The sequence below is a fragment of the Dicentrarchus labrax genome, unplaced genomic scaffold (assembly GCF_905237075.1).
Source record: "Dicentrarchus labrax unplaced genomic scaffold, dlabrax2021, whole genome shotgun sequence".
NCBI classification, from domain to species: Eukaryota; Metazoa; Chordata; class Actinopteri; family Moronidae; genus Dicentrarchus; species Dicentrarchus labrax.
Window position 1 is genome coordinate 8,970,247 of NW_026136702.1, and position 14,002 is coordinate 8,984,248.

Here is a 14,002-nt window from a genome sequence, read left to right on the forward strand (position 1 = left end):
ATCCCCAGTGGAAATTACACAGTCACAGTCCACCAGCAATAAAAAGATGAAAAGGTCTCTAATACATGGGAATGAACTGATGATCCTGAATTGTTGATATTATGCGAACATTGGATGGTTTATGCAGATGACAAAACACGAAAGTGAAAGGAGTGAGATTGTCTACATGCCACAGTAACCAATTTAATATTAGAGTATTTGACATTAGAAGCTTCTTAGCCAGCCCCTCTGGGGTTTCTTCTTCTAACTGGGTTATAATGTTTACTTGAATTGTTCCAAAACCAGGTTACTGCATAACTGGGTTGAGAACAGAGTCCTCTGTAGATGTAAACAGTCACTAACTGGATTAACAGACTGGGGGGGAAACAGTCTGAGGCTCAACACAGGTTTGCAATAAGATTAGCTTGTATACATACACATTTTAAAACTATATGTCGACATCTTAATAGCATACATAATTGCATTGAATTGCATTGCATATTTAAAAACACAATACTGATACTTTCAGTTTCTTCATCACACAACAGAGGCCTTTTGCAGAATGATCTTCCCTCTGTGTGCTATGTGTTTATGAGAAATATACAAACTACAGCAATATGGGTTTTACCTGCTTTACAACAGCACAGAAGGGGGTCTTTTTTATTCTGTATATGATTAGCAATGCTTACAGATGGCAGGGTTGGAGGAGAGGCATTCTGCAAGGCATCTATACGACTGTACATAAATGTAGGAAGTCTTTACTGTGTTCTGCATACTGTTTAGCCACTTTATTGTTATTGAGTGTGACTTGTACTTGCTGGCTTTTTGTGCTTGTATAACTACTTATCAATAGTTGAGATCCATTTTGCAGTGTAAGACTCAGAAGGTTTCCATTAGGCTCCACTAGTTAGACATTTTCCCTGCAAACCTTAATCAATAATCTCTGTTGGACATAAATATTTCCTGTTTCCTCTCCTATTACGGATACTTGCCTGTGGAACTAAGTAGTGATTGTTTTTATATTAACTGTTAGACTGAGACGATGAGACAAGTAGACTTTAATGCGTACTGTGTGTCTCCTCACAGGGCTACGATGATGGATATGGTGGAGAATATGATGACGAGAGTTACGAAGCCTATGAGGATAACTACAGCAATCAGTCAAAGAGGTGATGTTTACACACACACACACACACACACACACACACACACACACACACACACACACACACACACGCACACACACACACACACACCAAATGTTGGATAAACAAAAAAAGCTTCAACACTATTTTTTCATTCACCATCTGTCTACTTTTACTTACAGCATGTGAAAGGTCCACTGTGACCAGCTGTCTTATCACTGCTGTACATCTCAGCACTACATATGTTCATTAATAATTAGTTAAGACCTCCACTTAGATTACTTTGTCCACTCCCAACATTTAGCCTGAACTATGAATTAGCACCCATATCTTTAATTTGATAGGATTTACATGCTGATATTTATGTTTCTTATTGTCAACAAATCCCATTAACAGACCAAAACCAACAATGAATTGATCCTAAAACCGAGTATTGCTTGTGCATCGAAGCCTGATATGTGTCATAGATCTCCATTGTCATTCAAAAATTATTAAAAACACATTAATGAGCAACATAGGCATTGTAGTCAATACCACAGAAACTATCCTCCTGCAGTAAATACTCAGTAGAGACCAAAATGTGAATTAATCCACAGCTGAAAATAGTCCCTAATAGAAAGAAACTATTAACACTACAGTGCTCGGCTGTTTTAGGAAATTATTGAGCCTTTTTATAGTGAGGAAATATATATTGTGACTTGTTGTTAAAGATCTATGTCTTCAGTAGTGTAGGAAAGTATAGACAGACACAATAACACATTGTTGGTTTTGTTTTTTTCATGGTACTTGCTACTAAGTAAAATATAGAATAATGACAAACGTATATGTATCCTTTAAATATTTGTATCCAAACAAAACATTTCACTATTTCTTCCGTCTTTCCTTATTTTACAGAAACAGAATTATGAACAAATAGGGTTTGTTGTGCTTTATTTTGACTGATGTTTCCACTGTGTCTGATATAGCATTTCAGAATATTATGAATATGGACATGGAACCAGTGATGAATCCTACAACAACTATGGTAAGTACAGCTTATTTTGTGCTTAGCAGAACTTTGTTTTTGTCATTGATCCAAATATCAGTCACATTGTTTGTTCATGTGTCATCCTTTCAAATTGTTTTACTGTAAATTGTTTCATGCAGCAAAAGTGTAATCATCATAATCGCACTATTAGAGCTGAAAACATCCACAGAAAATGATTTGGCAAATTCGTAACTGATATATTATTTGAATACTCTTTCAAGCAAAAATTCCAAACATTTCTCTGGTTCCGGCTTCTGAATCGTGAGAATTTGCTGATTTATTTTTTTTGTTTTACATTATTGTAAATTCAACATCTTTGGGTTTTGGACTATTGGTCAGACAAACAAGCAATTTAAACATGTCACTATGGGCTTTAGGAAATTTAGATTGTGAGAAATTGTGATCTTTCCCTGTTTTCTTACATTTTATAGACCAAACAATTAGTTGAATAATTTAGACAATAAGTACTCGCAGTACTCAAAATAGTAGCATCAGTATAGTTCCAATTGCAACCAATTTCTGTCACAGCAGTATCTGCAACACATTGAGTGTGATAACAACCCCTCTCCTGAAATGTGTTGTCCTTGTACCTGACTTTAAGCCAGTAATATTTCACAAAAACAACAGCGATTTGCCTCTGTTGTTAGTCGAATATGTGGACACAGTGGACAAAACAAACCTTTTAAGAAACATCCTTGGACCTTATTTGAATTCTTTCCTGACAAGAGAAAAGTGTTGGACACACAATCCTGGCTGCTGTTTGACTGATATTTAAAAGATGTTACACCGCAGTGAAACAAAGGAAAAAACCCTGGTGGTTCCAGCCCACTTCTAATCATCCTCACCCAGGGAACCGCTCCTGCATGCATCACCCCTCCTACCTTCTTGGCCACGAGCTGTATTTGACTAGAACAGTAAATGTGCCAGTGGAAGCTCAGGGGGCTAACTGATGCCCGTTGTAAAGGTGGAGTGTTTTGCCTTTTGGATATGTGCCGTCATTTGCTTATTCCAGAAAAGCTGTTACTATCGGCTGAGTAACCTCTGCTGTGCACAAAACAGTGCTGTGAGGTAAAAAAAAAAAAAATCTTGTATCTCCAAAACACCAACTGGTTTGGGAGTTACTTTACTTTTTACATTTTAGAAGGTTTAATGAGCAAATGATTCTTCAAATTGCTTTTAAAACATCAAGTAAAACATGTAAAGCTCCAATTTAAGCTAAAATGTTTCAAATCACCAAAGGTGGAGTTACAAGGTTGTCACATGACGGCAGCGATAAGCTGGGTGCCACAGCGGGTTTGCAGGCTCATTCATTTTCAGCACAATGAATTGTGCACTGGGGTGTTGAGGTCGGACCAAACCAAAACCAAAGGGGCAATGATTTGATTTTCTGCTCCATAAACACTTTTTTATTTGGAAGCAGTGCAATGTGCCATGCAGCAGCAGTGGCCATCTTTATGTAATTTGGCTCTATAAGGAAGGAGCTGCTGACAGTCAGATCTCAGTATTGGTCCAACAGAGGGCAAAGAGCTTATGAAATTAATTTTCTGTGGAGAAAAGCCTCTATAGTACCTGTGATAGAATTTGCTCGCTTGAATTTTCTTGTCTTTGGTTAAATGGATTGTGAGAGGATAGTATACGATACCTGAGCACACAGTTTGACTTTGTGACATGAACTTTCTCAGCACGGTGAATGCTGCAGCTTTCCACAATGTGTTTTATTTTTTTCCAGAGGAGGAGTGGGCGACTACCCGTCCCAGTCTCAAAGCCCCAGTTTTACGGCTGACAAGAAGGGGCTACAGAAAACATCCCTATGGTAGATACTGAAGGTGCTCCAGATATGTGACCTCCAATTTCAAACTATTTCTATATTTTTTAAATTCCTCATAAAATGTTGTAACACTTGTTTTGTTTTTTGGGGGGTTATTTTTGTCTCCTTCAGAAATTGAAATAAAGAATAAACCCATAAAGCACATAAATCCACAAACTTTAAGATTATTGGAGTAGTGATTTTTTTATTCATAAAGAAAAATACAGAGAGGAAATGAAAAGAGACACTCATCATGTACAAGAAAGTTGTTCTTAAAATTGGCTTTTTAAATGCCCTTCATTGCACCTCGGTACCCAAAAAGTGGTCATTTCAGATTTTGGACATTAAACTACAGATGTTTAAACTCTCAGATTTGTGAGAAATTAATTTCCATGTATTGCCTTTAATGCAGTGATTATCAAGGTTTACTAGCCAACCCCCCTCTATGCCAGAAAGAGACACAATGTTTTTGTCTTTCGAGACGCTCACTGTGTCAGATTAGGCAATCATAGAGTCATAGCTTATTGCTGTTGGACGCAGACCAATCATGGCTTTCTTTCACAACTTCCTTGAACTACATACACCGGTCAGCTGTAACATTATGAACGCCTGGGCACCCTGGTGGTCATGATTTTATGCAGCCCCATATGCAACAAACTGCGACGCACTGTGTGTTCTGACACCTTTTAATCAGAACCAGCATTAACTTTTTCAGCAGTTTTGAGCTACAGTAGCTCGTTTGTTGGATCCCCACACGTATCAGTGAGTCTTGGCCGCCCATGACCCTGTGCCATTTCACCACTTTTCCTTCCTTGCACCACTTTTGACAGGTACTGACTGGGGGGGAACACCCCACAAGAGCTGCAGTTTTGGAGATGCTCTGACCCAGTCGTCTAGCCATCATAAGTTGGCCCTCAATCCGCTCAAATCCTCACGCTGCCTATTTTTCCTGCTTCTAACACATCAACTTTGAGGACAAAATGTTCACTTGCTGCCTAATGTATCTCACCCACTGATAGGTGCCATGATAACAAGATAATCAGTGTTATTTACTTCACCAGTCAGTGGTCATAATGATATGGCTGATCGGTGTAGATGGCTTCACTGTTCCACCTGACGGCACCAACAACATCATTCCTCTTTTGCTCCATTATATGTACAATACTCTGTGCTCTTATGGGTCAGCGTCACAGAACACATCGTTGAAGTTGTCAGACTAGGACATAGAAATCAAATCATGTCAGACCATCATGAGACCTCCCATGACAGTTTTCTTCCACTATGACATTCAAGACACGTAAAACAACCAAAATGTAATTTTTCTCACATTTTAGTTCCCATTGGAGTTCCACAAATAGTCTAGTATTTCTCTAGGAGGTAGCCACTTTTATGAATTCTAGTGTGTTTGGACATTTTTAATAGATATTAATATTTTCGACAGTTTTTTTTTTTTTCATAAAATGCCGCACAAGCCTGGCTTAGCTTATGGTGGGTCACCCAGAATGACTTAACAGGCAGGATGAGTCTTTAACCAACCAGTGCCGCAGAGCAAAATGTGATATCCACTTCAAATTTAAAATAATCTTTTTCCGACCCCCATCACCTTCCTCCGCCGTTCACTGATTGGTCTGGCTACGGGCTCTGTCTAGTCTAAGTGGACCTTTTACAGACTAATAAAACTTAACCTTGTGAGTTACAGACTGGCTTCAAGACAATTGTTTCTCCATAAATGTATTCATTATTTGGTTTAGTAAAAATACATCAAGGGTGGTTGTGTGCTTAATTAGTCTCTTGATGCTTCTGCAGATTCCACTTCCTGTTTGATTCCAACTGTGGCTTTAACTTGCCGTAGGAATTGCAAAAAATCATTATTATGATTATTATAACAGACAGAGAACCACACGCTGCTCTGAACACAAGTGGCCTGATAAACTCTGTTAAAGGCAATAAAGGCAACAGATGGAAACCAAACCAAAATTCAAGACCTGAAGTGACTCAATGATCCAGACATTTCTTATTAAAATGTTTAATGTTCAGAAATCAATCCCCATAACTGATTGCTATATGAAACTCTTATGGCTTCATGGTAAAAGTTCATGGAGTTGATACAACAGACTAAAGTTAGCCTAAGTTATATTGTGTTTTTTATTTAATTCTATAAGATGTGAGATCGTAATCGTGCAAAACACATTTTTTTGTTTGGGTTGAAAGCAATCAGCAATATACAGTGTGTCATTTATAATGCGTGCTTTGTTTTGTGTGTAATTGTATTTGTACATAAAGCATTTAATAAAAACAACATAAACCTCAACACGGTGTGTAAGACTCTCTAAATAGGTGGCTAAATTGGTATTTTTTTCTGCAGTTTGTTAACATAACTGACACCAAGACCATTTAACATGTACTTTCAGGTAACGGCTAACTCGCTTCATAAAGAAAGCCCACCAACCTGTCTCCAAATGACACAATTGTTAAATAATTTATATTCCTGCTCAATCGTCCTTGAATCTTTGATCACTTTCTTATTTAGAAACTAATACATTTCTTTTTTTAATCCATTCTCTGAAGTTTTACATCATTAAACAGACACTGAATGATATGGAGTTAAAAGAGGTAAGAAGTCCTCATATTATCATAATAATGCCGCTCAGCGTTTGAAGTTGGCTCGTGAAGAGCACAGTGGACCACGCAGGATGTAGATATTCACCCTCTGATAGTATGTTATTGCTGAATGAAATAACAGCACACTGCAGTGTCTTTTATCTGCGACTCATCAATGTCTCTGCTTACCTCTTTCTGCATTTCTGTCATTTAACCTGAGAAAGCTGTATATGCACTGTAATTTTCCGTGCTTTAAACATCAAAGCTGAAGTCCATTTAGCGATTTGAATTCTCTTCTGTGATTAGTACACCTGAAGCCTGGCTCTCATTAGGAGTGTAGATCACGGGACTGAAAGGAAGACTAAACACTAAGCAGGTAACCCTAATAATAATAACACTAATTTAATCATCAAATGCTAACTTCCACTTAAAAAAAAGTAAACCTGCCCTTTTTAACGCCAAATAAATGCCTGTTGAATTAAAATCCCTTCATATCTCTAACTAAATAGTCCATAAGGAATTCAGCTAAACTGTGATAAAATAAAACACGTTTTAATAAAAGACACTAAAATAATGTACGGAAAACTAAACACCACATCAGTGATATAAATAAATTCCAAAAATTTGCTCAAAACTTCTCATAAAATGATGTTTATAACTGGTTTACTTTTTTCACAGTGATGAAACTTAATGACTGTTCTGTGCTATACATTTTATACATATTACATTGCATGCAGTCAGTCTATACTTGCTTTTAACTGATGATACATAGAGATTGACATATTCTTTATCATACTGTTTTGTTTTTCCCTACAGATAAAGAAACACATTATTGTGTGACTTGGTCAAAGCAGAGAGCGAGGTAACAGGTGAGTGGATAATCACCAGTAATGTATTTATGCAAATTCCAGTATTTGCAGTCAGGTTTGTTCAACGGTGGTCAGTCGTGATTACTTTCAAATTCACTTTAACATTTAAATTAGACATAATTAACACAAACTCAGTAGGTTTAGCTCTTTTGGCCTCCTTTATTGATTTCATTTTCCAAGCAATTAGCAAAGACTTTAAATTTTGACTTTGACTAACAGTTTAAAACAGACTGCGACGGCCCCTGTGTTAATGAGCAAGTGTGGCGTCTAAATGCTAAATCACAGTTTACAACTGAACCTGCCCATTTATGTTTTATGATTAAGAGTAATATTTTCTCGTGGCTCATTGTGTGCACAGTGTTAAAGGATTGAAATATAATTTCCATCTCACTGCACATTCTCATGAATCCACCATTAAAGCTAATCTACATCAACTACAAGTGTTATGGCGCGCAGTTTTTTATAACCCTGACACCTCATTTTAAAAAGGCAATAAACCATACACATGCAATTAAAACGCTGGAAACAAAAGGGATAAAGGAAACAAAATCTTACTAAAACTGCAAAGTGATTAGACGTAATTAATCATTTGATTAGAATAACAGCAGAGTAGTGAATACATGAGGCTGGCTAGAAGAGGAGTATATGCAATGTGGTTGGGTAGATTTTAAGATGAATTGTACCAAACTGAAGATCGTTAAGAAAATAAAAAATATTTACTGTACCTATTATAACATAGCTTCTTCTTTGTCAAACAAATGTGTTTATTTCTTCTGCACCACTTATTTGCATCTTTCCTTTCTGTTGTTTCCGTTATAAATCCTATTTGTGTGTATTTTTTTATTTTCACCTGTGTTTTATCGCTGTGCAAATGCACCTACTTAATCCCTATGGACAGATATCTGCTGACCTATTCATAATTTATGTTCTTCTTCTCACATTATACCAAAGGTGCAATTCTTTTTGAAAATGTATTCAAAGGCATAACACCTTAATTGCACACTTGTACTGCTAATGCATAAAAAGATTTATGAACAAAGCTGACCCAGAGGTGCAAGATGCCTCATCAATAGTTGTTTATATTCGTGCTATACATATACATATACATATATCTCCTATAAGGCAGCAATAAGTTAAAAAAATGCCATTATTTTTTCTAAAATTATTTACTGTAATGTATCAAATTTGTTGATTTATTAAAACTCTCCAAGTTGTCATCGCTCTTAAAGGGCTGTAGTCATGACTGCAAAGCATATTAATGGGACTGACTGCGACAGACAAGACAACTTTCAGAGCTAAAGTCATTTCTTTTCTAACAATTCAACATAAGCGCCATCTGATCTGTTTTCATCATAAAATGAGTAAACGCATGAATACTTACAAATGTAGAACTTAGGACTTTTGTTGCAGTAGCTTGTTATAGTAGGCTTTACTGTGGTTAATACTTCATTCAGTGACAAGAAATATTCAATCAAGAACAAAGAGTCGGTCAATAGTCAGTGGCAAACATTAGTTAACAGTCTCTAGTGTTACAAGAGGAACTGTGTGTGCTTTGTAGTTATTCTGAGCTTGTGAAACAAAAGAGATCGCTCTCTGCAGAAGAAACTTCATTTTAATTAGTGAACAAGTTCAGTAGGAACAGTCTGTTTTTGGCTGATAAAAAATAACTGTAGATTTAATGAAAGAACTTCAGTCAAATCAAAAGTTTATGAAACTAATAGCGCATTTACTCTGGGATAAAAACATGGCAGTTTCTATTTGCCTCCACTGATCTTTTTCATTTATTACCATATAATGATGGGCCAGTTGCCTGAACAACATACAGTACATTTAATGCTTTACCTCCAATCGGTGGTCAAAATAATAGCCATACATTGTTGCTGGAATCATTCTGTGCTGCAGTGCTCTTCAGTTCTATTGTACAATTACTAGACAGTCTCATTGCTATATGACTCATGCTCCCTTTGCCTTTTTTGCAAAATAGCACTTTCTACTTGTACTTGTGCCTCTTTCCAGAGCAGCAGGCACAGAAATCTGCTCCCAGAGGACTGAAGATTGTGCTCAGCCATCAGACATGTGCGGGCCCGTCATCAGTCAGGAAAGTATTGCTTGGTATGTATTTCAAATTGGTCTCCGTAAAGCATCTAGCTGTAAAGCCCTTTGCGTTTTGCCTTAATGATGAGTTTGAAGAGATTAGTTGTTGAGGTTACCCAAAGAAGTACTGTTTCAATTTAATGCCAAATTAACAGGACGCACAAAAATGCATGAATAGAACACATTGTCTCTCTTGGTTTTCAAGTCAGGTTTTCTTGTGCTTTTTATTAGATAAATATGGAGAAAATAATATTTAAGGGAACAGCTCAGACATACAGCTGATTGGCAGGATTCTTCCCATTCATGGACGATTAAATTCAATTCCTGTTTCGTGGAGACGTTTGCTCTGTGACTTGTTTCTTAAAACGGTCTCTCATGTTTACTTGCACCTATGAGTTGGAAGTGATCAGTGTTGCTGGAAACTTGCAGTGTATGTCTGTGATGTTCATGCAGCCTTTGCCAGAAGCTCTCTCAGATCCATTTTCATAACAAGCCCTTCGCCAACTCAGAACGAGCCAAGAGCCGAAATCCCAAAGCCTGCTACGGATGTTGATGCATTTCTTAAAGTGAATGCCTCTGATAAAACTCTCACATTCAGATTACAAAAAGGATTTTTAAAAAAAGAGTCATTACCCATTGTATATTTTTCTTGTTTTGCTCAAAGAATGGAGTCTAAGGTGCTTAAAGACTCAGCTGCCTTCACATCTCTTTGCCATTAGTCCACACATGGATCCACAGTGATTCTTGTCCATTAGGTAGTGGTGGGCTGCAGCCTTGGGCACAATAAAACACAGGCAGCTGTTTGTTTTGTTGGTTTGCCAAGTTTATCACCTTTGGCAACATTGTTTATGCAACCACAACACTCGTAATAGAATACACATTAGTCCATTTAGTGAAACTGCTTATGCATTCGTTCCTGTGAAAAAATAAAGATAAATTCTGTTTACATTTCATTTATTGCACACAGATAAATTTGGACTTGGAGAGGAAAGATGGAACACGAAACATGATGACAAAGACTGACAAATGACTCACAGGTAAGGAGATGATTATCTATATGCTGTGACTTTTCAATATTAGATCTAATTCATCTTTTTCTATGTGCAGTTGATTTGCTTTGTATTTAAATAACTATTCTGATATTTTTCAGCCTGAATCTTATTGTTTCTGTACTTCTCTGCTCTGCTGGAAACACTTTTATTGCCGAGTCCAGTGGGGCCAAAGAAATGCTTTAAAAACGTTTGAAATAAAAAAAACCAAAAATATCTTTTGGACCATCTTAATGTCTCAATAGCCGTGCTAGAAGGTCATGTTTCACATCCCACTGAAGACAAAGCTGTTTCACATAGGTTAAATCTGAAAAATGTTCTGCAACGTGAAAAAATGAACAATGAATTGTTTATTGTAACAACTGTTAATGTTGGGTTTAGGGTTAAAGTTGGACTGTTTAAAGGCCATTTGAGGATACTATCCTTGACCTCACTGCACACTTAGAAAGTTGTTTCAAGCAGAGCTCATGTTCACTGTTTCTACTTTAACGGCGAGAACAACACACGTTGAAAAACATATTTAAATAGACTGACTCAGCCATGCTGGTTGCTCTGTGAGGCTATAGTAATTGCTCAATACTAATACTACCAAGGAAACATGATCACAGTGACAACGCCTACATGTTGATGTTTACCATGTATAATATTTACCATGCTCATAACTTAGTTTTGCATGTTAGTAAGTTAATATTTGCAAATTTGCATTAAGCACAAAATACAGCGGAGGCTTATTATGACTGGGATATAGTGAGTGTAGATCAATACCACTCTCATAGCCTACAGTAATGAAGCTACAGCACAAAGACTGGAAACAAGGGGAAACAGCCAGCCTAAAGTTAATATGAACGAGAACAGTCGTACATCCAAAATCTGTTCCTTTCCCTAAGTAGTGTGCTAAATCTTACTCTCTCGTGTTGTCATGATCTTAGTAATGAGACAAAAAAGAAAGATATGTATAAATATGTATGATTGAAAATAGAGGTTACACAACTCGAGTTGATACACCAACACACTCTGCAGTCATGTAATGATACCATCTGCTTATGGGTTCCGACTGGCTGAGAGAGAGACATCCTCAGATATGCAACACGCTGTACTCACTAATTCAGTCAACGCCTGTGTGAACAAATAAACCATGGCTGCACTCTTTCTTGCCAACTCTCATGCTTAGTGCCTTGTTTTCTCCAATGATTGCACCTATTTGTTCTTAACAAGACAATAAAAGCTCATTTGAAAAGGTTGAGGTGAGAGTGAGGAGGTCTATCTCGTTCCATCTCCATCTCAAGGACGAGCTGATTGTCTCTGACTAAAAGCTGCATCTCCATACAGAACGTCACCCTGGATGTCAGACGCGGGTTGACAGATTATAACTGGGGGATTCATAAAGAGACAGCGAGTGGATCGAGGGGAATTACCGTACTGCATTTGATGCGCACCCAACCAAAATGTCAGGCTCAAAGGCTCGCTGCATATACAAACTACTGCGCACCAAGGACACAATGTCATTTGTCGTACATCCTCAGAATCAATTCAGACAGATAACGGCATGCATGTCACATGAATTATTATATAGACTGAAAGGAGTACGGTATTTGGACATTTTGGGAAGTACGTTTATTTGCTTATTTCAGAAGATTGATAGCACTCCACTGTGTGTCCTTTAGATATGAAGACACAGTCTGAAGGTGGTTAGCTTATCTTAGCATATAGAAATAGTCAAGAAAAAAAACTAAATTATTTGTTTTTATTACGTAGGGATTAAACAAACACAATATAATGTGGTGATTAGTGCTAGTAAGCAGATTTTTTTTTAACCTTCAAACAGAGCTAATCTAGCGGTTTCCAGCCTTTATGCTATGCTATGCTATGCTATGCTATGCTAAGGTAAGCTAAGCAACTCCTGAAACAAGTTTCATATTTAGCACATGGACATTAGAGTGCTTTCAATCTTCTCATCTAATTCTTGGCAAAGAATACAAATAAGCTTTTTTTCCCAAAATGTCCAACTATTCGTTTAAATATCTGCATTCATTTTGTTCTTTGCTCAGTATACAGCGTATGTTTCTCCTTTTTTGTGTGTGTTGCAGGTTGTTTTATGAAGACGACAACAGGACACACCTGGTGGACAATAAAATTTTTCACTCGTACTAAATGTGTTATATTTTGTGACATGTAAAAGTGTTTTCATTGTCATTCAGACCAAAAACACCAGGCGGTTGCTGTCACTTGTTTCTGATGTTAGGAATGTTTGTTTAGCACTATGTCACTTCTGTTCAGTTTTATCATAGCCATATTTTGTTATGTTGGCTTCAACTAAAAGCAATTAACATTGGAAATATAAGAAAACTCAACTGTACCTTATTTTAGCCATGTTGTCATCTGGCGGCTGTTGTCATTACCAACCTGAGTGCACCCTGTGTCTGTTCCCAGCTCACTAATAAATGGTTCACTTAGTGCTGCCAACATGAACATGTTAGTTCATTAAGCAAGTCGAGCCCACTCCTGGCGTTCTGGCCAACTGTCACAGCTACTTTATGAGCCCAACCCGACACTGCCTCCGGAATATACTTCAGCAGCCAGTCACAGCTCACACCTTGTGTCATTTTCTGAGTGGTAGACATAATGAATGGTGCCGTCTACAGTCCTACACATGGTACGCAGTGATTAACACTTGAGATTGATAGAAGCAATACAAACATCCCACTGTTCGAATAAATGTTGGTGAATGTTCTTCTTTATGAATTTGTTCATATTTGATTTACAAAACAATAAATCGATAGCCTCGTAAAACCAGCCGCATCAGCCTCTTGCAACGTGTTCAACTTGAACAGCTTGCGGGGCTAACGAGTCAGATTCGATGCAGAAAATCATCCATTGCTTATCTTTTCGGGTGAAAAGGGATTTCAAGAATCTGCTCAATTGTATAGCATACTGATTTCATCAACACATCCACCCCAGATTCTGGCATTTGTTTAATTCATTTGCTCCATGACATGCACTCCACACAGCCTGTCAGACAGCAGAGCATTTGTCTTCCTCGATATCACTTGATCTAAATATTGGAAACACAAAGACACCAAAGTGGGTCAGGATCTAGGCGAGTACCCAGAAATGTTCAATGATGCAAAACAGTGCATGGTAATAACTCTAACACACAGCATTTCCCCCAGCCAGGGACGGATACCTGAGCAAACTCAGCTCTGTTTAGACAGCTGCTTGATGAGCCAGAATAGAAAATGAGGGCTTATAATCACCCGAGTCTAAAAGGGCCTCTTCACCAGTGTAGCACTTGTGATGAAATGCTGTGCAGAGTCAGAGTCCTTGACGTGTTTTGATGATTTTCATGTTGTTTCCCTGCGACAGCAGGTTTGGATCTAAGCCAGGTGACAGAAGGTGAGGATGTATAGCTTGAGCTGCAATTTTTTAAACAA

General features: G+C 37.5%; 1 protein-coding gene across 6 annotated transcripts in view; it reads left to right on the forward strand.

The window, feature by feature from the left end:
* khdrbs2 (KH domain containing, RNA binding, signal transduction associated 2) overlaps positions 1 to 13,358 on the forward strand; it is a 64,402-nt gene extending 51,044 nt beyond the window's left edge. The window contains exons 7-13 of one of the 6 annotated variants that reach the window (XR_007880803.1): positions 1,066 to 1,148; positions 2,090 to 2,148; positions 3,881 to 3,977; positions 7,376 to 7,428; positions 9,445 to 9,540; positions 10,490 to 10,559; positions 12,659 to 13,358. Coding sequence is in view for 1 of the 6 variants with exons in the window: in XM_051378448.1 (XP_051234408.1) it covers positions 1,066 to 1,148; positions 2,090 to 2,148; positions 3,881 to 3,975 (237 nt within the window). In the remaining 5 variants the exon portion in view is untranslated. The other 5 variants (XR_007880804.1, XR_007880800.1, XR_007880801.1 and 2 more) reach the window with 5 other exon arrangements.
* The last annotated feature ends 644 nt before the right edge of the window (positions 13,359 to 14,002 follow it).